Source organism: Heterocephalus glaber, unplaced genomic scaffold (genome assembly GCF_053883595.1).
Source record: "Heterocephalus glaber isolate CG9 unplaced genomic scaffold, H.glaber_assembly_v1.0 deba00001773, whole genome shotgun sequence".
Taxonomy (NCBI): Eukaryota; Metazoa; Chordata; class Mammalia; order Rodentia; family Bathyergidae; genus Heterocephalus; species Heterocephalus glaber.
In genome coordinates this window covers 8951691-8961837 of record NW_028258463.1, presented here as the reverse complement: position 1 = coordinate 8961837, position 10147 = coordinate 8951691, and the positions used below count along the sequence as shown (strand labels likewise).

General features: G+C 54.8%; 1 protein-coding gene and 2 non-coding genes across 4 annotated transcripts; 1 reads left to right on the top strand and 2 right to left on the bottom strand.

Moving 5' to 3' along the window:
• Positions 1-386: 386 nt before the first annotated feature.
• Psmb3 (proteasome 20S subunit beta 3) lies at positions 387-7266 on the bottom strand. Of its 2 annotated transcripts, XM_004859536.3 has the most exons (6): positions 7060-7265; positions 6590-6774; positions 4399-4506; positions 1946-2123; positions 1026-1120; positions 387-491 (listed from the first exon to the last, which is right to left on the bottom strand). In XM_004859536.3, exons 1-6 carry the CDS (start codon positions 7060-7062, stop codon positions 443-445), a joined length of 618 nt encoding a protein of 205 aa, XP_004859593.2. In that variant the 5' UTR covers positions 7063-7265; the 3' UTR covers positions 387-442. The 2 variants fall into 2 exon arrangements, with proteins under 2 accessions (XP_004859593.2, XP_004859594.2); XM_004859537.3 differs by lacking the exon at positions 4399-4506 and having other exon boundaries at positions 7060-7266.
• On the bottom strand, positions 2765-2844 carry LOC147821042 (small nucleolar RNA U2-19). Its single transcript, XR_015447842.1, has one exon. It is a non-coding gene; the product is annotated as a small nucleolar RNA U2-19 (small nucleolar RNA).
• A 667-nt stretch (positions 7267-7933) lies between the features above and the next one.
• Trnan-guu (transfer RNA asparagine (anticodon GUU)) lies at positions 7934-8007 on the top strand. Its single transcript has one exon. It is a non-coding gene; the product is annotated as a tRNA-Asn (tRNA).
• The last annotated feature ends 2140 nt before the right edge of the window (positions 8008-10147 follow it).

The window sequence follows — 10147 nt, the reverse complement described above, 5'->3', positions numbered from 1 at the left end:
GCAACAGAAGTCTCAGTTTTGTGGTGAGCATGGGGAGGAGGCTGGGCTTTGGCGCTGAGTGGAACAGGTTGGCATCCGGGCACCCCCTAACCTGAAGTGGCCTTGGAGGAGCTGTTTAACGGCCCTTCATCTCTAAAGGGCTCTGCAGGATTCAATCCCTGAGGGCACAGCACAGGCATCTGTCACCCCACAGCCCGGAGGAGCCCGGATCGAGAAGAAAGCCCTCCCGGGTACAGCTGAGCGGGGAGAGCACTGCTTGAAGCCCAGGGTGCAGTCCCCTGCAGCAAAAGAGAAAAAGGAAACTGAGGGCTGAGCGAAGCTCTAGGTCTTTGTACCTCCCCAAGTGGGACAGAATGGTGGGAAAGCATCCAAGACCACAAAGCAGGAACGAAAGAAAGGCTACTTTATTAAAAAAAAGAAAAAAGAAGGTTCCAGAACAGGGCTAGTCCATCCGGGCCTTGAGGGTCCTGGTGGTGATCTTGTCCTTCTCACTGCAGAGGGAGAAAGTCACGAGAAACATGGAGCCACCTAGACTGTGCCGCTGGCCCGCCTCCCTCCATAGCCCTGGCACCTCCCTCTCCGAAGGGCACTGTGCTGCTGTAGGGTGGCCACCTAGGGGAGCCTCTCCCAGAAAACGGCTCAGGGCTGGACTGGGAGAGGGGAAGGAGCCCCAGGCCTGGGAACAGGTGGCTCAGTGGCAGAGCGCATGCTGGGGGACGCCAGGCCGGGGCCAGCTTAGGGTGTGCGCGCGTGTGTGCACACGTGTCACCCCAGGAACACACGGGAACCAGGGTGGTCAGCTGTGCTCTTCATGGTAAGCTAGCAGGTGTCGTGAGGAAAAGGACACCTGCTCACCCAGTCAGCTCAGGGGCAAACGGTGCCCAGAGCCCAGTGCAGCGAGCCAGGAGTTGGGCGGGGCCCGCTGCGGTCACGCCCACACAGACCCGATTCTGGGGACACCAGCGGAGGCGTGGGCTCTGGCCACCTGTGCCTGCACCTGGCCTGTCCCGCCTCACCCCACTCACATGACATGGACGACCACGCCCATGCCTGACACGGCGTCGCGGTCCACGGCGTTCAGCATGGCTTGGGAGATGGTCTCAAACAGGTGCTCCGGGTCCTGCAACAGGCAGAGCCTTGAAGAGCCGTGCTCAGGCCGCCCCCAAACCCTCTTTCTGGGCCTAGGTCCCCAGCCTTGGGGACTTCCTTGGGAGGAAGAGCACTCTGTGAAGGGTTCTAGCATCTTCCCTGCTAGCCAGCAGTGCAACCCTGGGTGAGAAGCCTGGCCCCTGCTGGGCTGAGCATGTCCCTTCACGGGGCTCAGCCTGGCAGACTCCCCGGATGCCCCAGGCACCTCAAACCTTAGCTTGCCTGACCACGGCCCGCACCTGCCCCTGTGGTTGAGGACACTCGCCATCCCTGCACTCGGGGCCTAAGGGACCAAATCCTCTGGCTCTGGCCACCCTCCTTTCCCACTGCCACTGTCTTTGCTCCAGGCCTCAGGTGTCACCCAGCGTCAGGCCCCTGACTCCTCAGGTCCCTTACACTGAAGGAAAGCACTCAGGCTCCTTGGCGTGGCATTCAAGGCCCCTGAAGTCCCTTCCCAGTCTGCATCTCCAGCTTCCTCACACCCACACTCTGCCTCTCTGTTGTCACGGAGCTCGACTGGCCTTCCTGTGCCTTTGCTCGGCCCGCCCCCTGCCCCAGACCCTCTCCTTCCTCCCCTTCTCAGCACTATGTACCCTCAAGGGACCCTCTCCACAGTGGGTGACAGTGTCGCATGGGGCACAGTGACTCACATTAACTAAGCACCACCTTAACCAGGCTTCCACCCAGACCTCCTGCTGCAGGGCCATGCTGTGAAGATGTGGGGACCCCGAGAGCCAGCCAAGGCTGCAGGAAGTCCCTGCCCACGGTCCCCACGTCCTCCCATGCCAGAGCTCACCATGTTGGGCTCCCAAAGAGACTCGCACATGCCGTACATCTGCTCTGAGCAGGTGCCACTGACGACAAAGTTGTCAGTGACCATGGGGCAGCCGATGAGGTCCAGGGAGCAAATAAAGGGCTTGAAGGTCTTGGGGTCTAGCCCAGCGATCACCGGCTCCGTGTAGTAGGGGCCAAACCTGCAGGGTCAGGGCAGAGAAAGTGGTGGTCAGGGCTGCCCAAGCCACCCAGCTGCTCCATCCCACCCAGCTCCTTGGGAAGAGCCCTCCAGGGCCAACTGTTAGCCTGCGGGCTGCCCAAGGGCTGGGAATCCCCTTCTCCACTGCTCGCCTCCCTCTCCTTACCCTTGCCTGCCTGACCTCCTCCTCTTGTTGGAAATTCTGCTTGCTTCTACTCTTTCCCATCCTAATCTAAAGTCCTGCACTGTTTAATTCTGTTTCTACATTTATTTATTTCTTCATTTTATTTTATTTTTTCAATTCTGAGCTCGGGTCAAGTATAGAATTATACTTACATATAATTAAATTATAAAGGACAGTAGTAAAACCTTTTCTCATCATTGCTTAGAAATGATTAGCCTTGGCCAGGGATTTAGCTCAGTGGTTCCAGTGCCTGCCTCAAAAGTGCAAGGTCCCGAGTTCGATCCCCGGTACCAAAAAAAAAAAAAAAAAGACTAAACAGACAGACACACACCACACACACACACACCCAGACACAGCCTGTTTGATTAAACAGACAGACACACCACACACACACACACACACACACACACACACCCACACACACCCAGACACAGCCTGTTTGATCATACAGATTTGCTTCCCAGAACTACATAAACCATGCATCAGGGAGATTGGAAGGTCTTCTGATGCTCAGATTTGGCTGTTTTCGCCCTTGATCCACTTTGGTAAAAGCAGATCTCAGAGAAACCTCTCCTCCTTTAGGAAGTGTTGGAGGCTGTTTGTAGGAAAAACACTGACAGACAAAACTAAAACAACAGACTACAAGACATTCACACTGAAGTCTGGTTCTGAGCCTCCCAGCAGGCAAGGAGGGTTGTTTAGTGGGCTGAGTTAATCCCATGGTCTTCGAGGAGATGGCAGCTTACCGGAAATTGGTTCTAGACACTGAGCACTGAGAGGATTCAGTCTTAGGGGATCTTTATGTATAAAGTACTTGGTAACTAGCGGCTTCTGAGCAGTAAGTAAGGGTATTACCCACGCCTCACCAGCCTGTAGTCCTAAGGGGAACATCTTCAGTATTAGCTTTATACAAAGTAGTTTAAGCTGGGCACGGTGACACACACCTGTAATCCCAGCACTCTGGGAAGCTGGCAGGAGGATCACAAGTTTGAGTCCCACCTGGGCAACTTAGGGAGACTGTCTCTAAATAAAAAATTTAAGAAAAAGGGCTGGGGATGTAGTTCAGTATTAAAGTCCTGGGTTTAATCTCCAGTACGGCCAAAGGGAGAAAAGAAAAGAGAAAAACTTACTCTAGGTATGCAAACAGGAAATTTTCAATTTTGAAAGCTAAAGAGTAATATAATTTTTTTTTTTTTTTTTTTTGAGACAGGGATCTTGCTGTGTACCCCAGGCTGGCCTCGAACTTGCAGCGATCCTCCTGCCTCAGCCTCCTGAATGCTAGGATTACAGGCATGTGCCACCATGCCTGGCATATAACCTTTCTATGAGTCTAAAATTATTTTATTTTTTATTTATTTTATTTTTTTTGGTACCAGGGATCGAACTTGGGTCCTTGTGCTTGTGAGGCAGGCAGCCAAATCACTGAGCTGAATCCCCAGCCCCCTAAAATTATTTTAAACTTAAATAAATATTATTTTAAACTTAAAAATATTTTCAACTTAAAGGTCAAAAAGAAAAGAAAAGAAAAAGCTTAACTCATACCCTGGCCACCCAGCCGTTTTGCCAGGAGGGAGTGAAGGCTTCCCACAGAGTCCCTTCAGCTGCACCCAGCTTTGGCGCTGAACTGGCCTGACAAAGCCTAACCTCCTCCACGACGCCACGCCACTGCAGGCAGAGATGTGGTGCTTCGGGGATGCTGAGGCAGCTCCTGGCCGGGGACCCGAACATTACTTGGTGGGACAAGAAGCAGGTTCATCTGCTATCCATGTTCCTCGCCTTCTTGGTTTCTTTTGTTTTTTGTGGTTCTAGAGATGAACCTAAGGTCTCGAGCATGCTCGGCAAGCACTCTGTCACTGAGCTACACCTCCAGCCTTTTTAATTTTATTTTGAGACAAGGTCTCCCTAAATTATTAAGTTGCCCAGGCTAGGCTTGAACTTGTGATCCTCCTACATCAGCCTCCTGAGCAGCCAGGATGACATGTGTGTGCCTCTACTGCGGGAGCCCTTGCCTTTTTCTGAAATAAGTTGCTTATTGCAGAGAGCCTCCTGCACCCCCATGCTGTGACCTGGTTCTGGGCTGCACCCCACTCACCGCCTCTCGTACAGCAGGTTGGCCACCATGCTCATGAGAGTGTAGGGCTTGATCTGCCGCCCCTCCTTCAGCTCATACAGGTTCAGCCGGAACTTGAGGCGCTGCGCACTGAGCAGAGGAAAGAGGTCACCCAACGTCATGCCTGCCAGGCCAGAGCCAGGGCTCCCAGGACACAGAGCAGAACCCTAGCGATGACTTCGGCATCCTCTTCCAGGCGAGGAAACTGAGGCCCCGAGAAATGAGCGCTTGCTGCCCGCAGGAAACAAGGAAGTGAGCAAAGTCCCTTACAGAAAAGGCAGGGCACTTGGGGACCACAGCCAGGAACAGGCTGGTGTTCCCAACTCTGGCAGGTCAGGAAAGAGAGTGAGTGAGGTTCCCTCTCCGGAGGTTCTGTTCCTGATACTCAGGGAGCTTTACAGGAAATGAGAATATTTCCTGACAGACTTCCACCCCATTAGTGGACTCTTTCAGCTTTTTGTTTGTTTATTGCAGTACTGGGGATTAAACCCAAAGCCTTCATACTGTGCTACATCCGCAGTCCTTTTCTTACTTTTTCATTTGAGGCAAGGTCTCACTCAAGTTGCTAAACTGACCAGTTTGGGCTTGAATTTGAGATCCTTCTGCCTCAGTCTCCCAGAGTGCTGGGATTACAGGTGTGCGCCACGGTGCCAGGCTCAGCCTTTTAGGAACTGAAGGAACTGCTGCTCCTGCGGCCGTCACCACACAGTCCTTCTTACAACCCTGTCCTACTCTTTTCCTCTTCTGACTTCTCTTCCTCCTCCACTGTCAAAAATAAGGTCCGTGGTTCTGCTGCCTGCCTCACAAGCCCAAAGTTCCGAGTTCAACCCCCGGTACCAAAACTAACCAACTAAATAAATAAGGTCCAGCTCGGAAACCATGACTTATTTTCCCACCCTACACACTTTGTCTCTCCAGTCCTGAGATGGAACTTCAAGCCTCTTACCCGCTGCAAAACGTTTTGATCAGCTTCCCTTGTCCCCTCAAAATTAGTGTCAAAATCTAAGTCACTGGCCAGGCGTGGTGGCACGTGTCTGTAATCCCATCGCTAAGGTTATTTTTCCCTGAATATTTTCTGTCCTTTTCTTTTCTTTTTTTTCTTACTGCTGGTGCTGGGGAATGAAGCCAGGGGCCCTCCACATACTAGGTACATACTCTACCACCGAGCTACATCCCCAGCCACCCAAATGAGTATTTTCCATGCAAGATTGGTTGAATCTGAGGACACAGAACCTTTGGACACAGGGGGTTGACTGCACAAGACAAAAAAGACTTGGGGGCTGTGAATGCAGCACAGTGGTAGAGGACAAGCTCAGCATGCAAGAGGTCCTGGGCTCCATCCCCAGCACCAGGGGAATAAAAGAAAGACCTGGGTCTTGACCACAGTGAATGAGTCCTTCTCTGGCCCCACAAAGCAGCCACTAAAGCTGGTCAACAACAACTCTCAGAAATCCCTTCTAGCTTGGCATAGTGACACAGGCCTATAATCCCAGCACTCTAGGAGGCTGAGGCAGGAAGACCTCAAGTTCCACCACAGCCTGGGCAATTTATGAATGAGACTCTGTCTCAAAACGGATGGGGTGGGGGCCACTGGGAATGCAGCTCTGTGGAAAACCCTGGGTTCAATTTCTGGTACCAAAAAAACGATCCCTTGCTTTCTGACCACTGCCACTCCACCGTGACTCTAACTTCACACTCAGACCATCGAAGTAACTACCTGTTTCAGCTCTAGGTTCTCCCTCCTCTCAAACCACACGACCACTGTCAAGCAAACAACTGACCGGGAAGCGAGTGTGCACGGCCTGATCACAACCTGGTACATTCTGTGAGCCTGGCTTCCCGCCAGCCTGACCTGAAATCCTTTAGGGACTGAGCACAGACTCAGCATTAAAGAGACCTGCAAGGGTCCCAGCCAACGCTCATTAACTGGCATCTTGGACACGATGAGCTCCGAGACCCTCGGTTTCCCCATTTGTAAAGTGGGACAGGAAGCTGGTAACGCCCGGAAGAGTGAAATTTGGTTGGGGTACAACTCTGTGTCGCTGAGGGTGCATCTGGCAGGCTCAGACTCACGGGCAGTGTTTACCAGGTGACTGATACCTATGGCGTTCAAGTGCCAGGCAAGGCTGGCCCAAGCAGAGGCCTGAGAGTGGGCGGGGCCCTTGGCACTTACACTGTCTGGACATCGGTGGCGAGTCCGGCCAGGCCGATGTACAGCCGGTCCCCCATGGGGAAGATCTTCTGGAAGTCCGTAGTCACCATTTGAGCCTGGATCCCGAAGCGCTTGTCTGCGGCAATGGCCACACAGTTCTTCCCCTTCATGGCCATGACGGCCCCTCCGTTATAGGACATAATAGACTGGGCACACAAAGCGGGGAGGCTCAGAGCCAGGGGCCAAAAGCTGCTCCTGCTCGCCCCGCCCTTCACTCTGGGGTCGCCTGGACGCCCCGCTCTCCAGCTCTGAGATGGGCCCCGCGTAGCAGCCTGGAGCCGCACTCATGGTCCTCCCCACGGTCCGCTCCCTTCAAATTGAAGCCTCTTGCATCTATCGAACGCCAGGCCCTCTCCGTCCCCCAGCCTGGCCGTATCCCCTCCCTGTGTCTGAACTCCTAGCCGTTGCCCCCTTTCCTTGCCCCATCTCACCATGATTGATGTCGACTAAGGACTCGCGATCGCCACTGCAATTCCACTACACCAGTTCCAGCTATTACTGCTCTAATGCTTTCACTGCTTTCACTCCATTGGCTGATCATCCGACTCGGCCCGGTCACTTCAAATTTCTATTGGCCCTGCCTCCCGTCAGTCAACTGTACGGGGTAGTTTGGTTGAGAGGCCAAAACGGAGTGGGGAAACCGGAAAGTGAAAAGTCACTGTGAGCGCGGAAGAGCCTGGAGTCGGGTGCATGCCGGGATCGCGGCGGACCTGGAGTCAGGGCGACGCGCTGGGGACGGGGCCGGCACGCACGTGGGCGGGCGAAGCCGGGCTGGGGGCCAAGGCCCTGGCTGAGGGGCCGCAGTGGCGCTAATCTACTCGCTCCCCTGGGCTTATTACTCATACTCCTTGCTTCATTCATTCCAGAAAGGCGTAGGGCTCCGAGAGCCGGGCGTTGTCGAGGCTCGGTTATTCGCTTGGCCGGGACAGTGCCTGGTCTCTGGGAGGCGCCCATAAGTGAAACTGGACGGTGCTGCGAGGGGGAGGCGAGAGCGTCGCGGGTGTCCTGTAGCTTCAAGGCTCCAGCTGAAAAGGGGAGGCGAGGGGTGGTTCTGCTTTGGGGGACCCCCTTCAAGTCGACTTAATGTAGCCCCGAGTTTCAGATCACCCTACAAAACGTTCCCGCCTCTCCACATCCAGGATGCATCCTGAGGATAGGGCGCGCAGACTCCTTGCAGCCCGCGCCCGGGTCCTGTGCTTAGTCTGATTTCTTTCGCCCGGTTTCGAAGCTGCACAGTCCCTACCCCGAGCCATGCTGGCCTCGCTCCCATTGACTCGGCTGTCTGCCACCCCAGCAGTCACCGCGGTCTCTGTGGCGCAATCGGTTAGCGCGTTCGGCTGTTAACCGAAAGGTTGGTGGTTCGAGCCCACCCAGGGACGCTCTGTTTTTTTCCAGGGGATCGGGTCTGTTTTTAAATCACAATCACTCAGCAGCCACATTTTATAGTAAAATGGTAAGGGCAACATTTTTTCTACTGCAAATCAGGTGATTGTGATTGGAAATCCGTTGTCAAGGATGTGATCATTTCTCCCGCATGTCACCGCACTATTCTCCTCGGGAGCTGAATTCCAAAACCAAGGACTGAGGTGTTTGTTTCCCGATACATTTTTCATCGGATTAAGAATGAATTTGCAGTGGAGGCTGGATAGTTCTCCATTGTCTATCTCTGGATGTTACAGACTCGAAATGTTACATCTGGAAGGAAGGAAAGTAAGGAGAGTGAGAGACAGATGAAGGATGTAGATAAAGGTGAGAGGAGGGACCGAGCTGTGATTCACAGAAAAAGAAAAAGTGAACGCGGCACAGAAATGGGCAGGGGGCGGGAGAAGACCCCGAGAAAATGGGATGGGATGGGAAATGACTGCCTAAAGGTGCCAGAAGAGGAAACCAGCAAAACAATAGATACACATTCCGAGGCGCTGGGAGGAGGACGGAGACAAGGGGAGACTGACAAAGGACATTATCTGGGGAGACAGGAAAGCTGTAAAGGACACCGAAGCAAAGGTCTCAGGAAAGCATCTTGTCACCATTTTTTAAAGGATCTTATCCAAATGCTAGCCTTCAGTTTGTGGTGGAAAAAACCAAACCAAACCAAAACAAAAAACAACTGCCTAGATTTCCCAGGTCTAGCCCTTTGGGACCACTAACCCGTGACACACAGTGACTGTGATGAATAGCTGTCAGCTAGAAAACCGGTTTCTTCCGGTGTCTGCAGAAGCGTGGTCCAGTGGTCCAGGGTGCCTTCGTGGAGAAGCCACACAGGACTCAGAATCAGTGCTCTGCCAGCCTCCAGGGAGGCCTCTTCTGGAGTTCCCTCCGATGCTCACCGTGTCACATGCCATTGGGACAAGCCTGGGGGCCTTCATCTGCCGGGGCCCAGCACAATGTGTGACACTGGCAGATCGCAGGGTTCATAGAATAAAAACTGGGAAAACAGGGAACTTCAGTTGTGGGAAGAGCCAAGTCCAAGATCCTGATACCCCAGAAAGGCCTGGGACCCGAGGCCAGTCATCCCGGGGAAAATTAAATCAGTTTTAGTGGGTAGCAGGGCTTCACCATGCTCCTCTCCAGAGCGTTGCTCATGACTGTCCCTTATTAAGTGTCTGGGGAATAAGTGAGCGGTGCCCACCCTCCTTGCTTAGCCTGGTGGCCTGCAGAGGCAGTCCTCCAGGATTAATCAGCAGACACAGCCCTTTCCTCCAGCTCCAGTGGGTCCTCCCCAGTGCCTGTGTGATTGCGGGTGGGCCCAAGACAGGTTTGGAGAGGCAGACTGGGAATCCCCGTCGCGCTCCCCTTCGCACTGAGTAGATGCCCGAGTCTTCCCTGGCAAAGTCCAGAATGCTGACTGCAAGCCTGCCCGGGGACAGTGGGCGTGTCCACGCCAAAGGCCCTCTGTCCACGAGAGCCCTTGTCCCGGTGCAGCGACCAGAGAGCAGGTGACCGCGCGCTCCCGAGGACTTTCCCGCGGGTTGGGGACCACTCGCTCCGGGCAGGAATCAGGTCCCCCGGCCTCTCAAGCGGAGGCACTCGCCAGCCAGCCTGATCGAGCAAGGCTTCGGCCTGGGGATCCAGAGAGGAGACCCGAGTCTTAAGTCGGGCCAACCCCTGCAGGGCGCTCCACGGCGCGAGCTCTTAGGCGGACAGTCATGGTGGCCGTCCCTAGTGCCTCAGCACCTGAATGAGGGGATCGACCGTTCTCACCGAGACCCGCGGTCACCGCCGCAGCAGCATCGATTCGCTCCCGGGCGCCGGCTCCCCGTCCCCAGGCGGGTCCCGGCCCTCGGACCAGAGCCTCCAGGACCGAGCGCGGCGCCCGGCGGAGGCGGAGACGGGGGCGCAAAGTGGGAGAACCGGCGCTAGGCCAGGAAAGCGCGGGCCGCTGTCCGCATCTCCCTGTCCCGTCGGGGCCCTCGATCCCGCCGGTTACGGCAGCCCCTCTGGGTCTCCAGCCGAGGTCCCCGCCCCGGGACCCCACCCCAAACTCCACCCGGGAGGCCTTGCGCTGCGTTTCCGATCCCG

Excerpts from the sequence above, each read along its gene's own strand:
- Psmb3 (XM_004859536.3), bottom strand. Across the intron at positions 2,124-4,398 it reads AACCTGCTGTACGAGAGGCG|GTTTGGCCCCTACTACACGG; the intron begins GTGAGTGGGGTG and ends CTGACCCTGCAG. Across the intron at positions 1,121-1,945 it reads CTCTTTGGGAGCCCAACATG|GACCCGGAGCACCTGTTTGA; the intron begins GTGAGCTCTGGC and ends TGCCTGTTGCAG.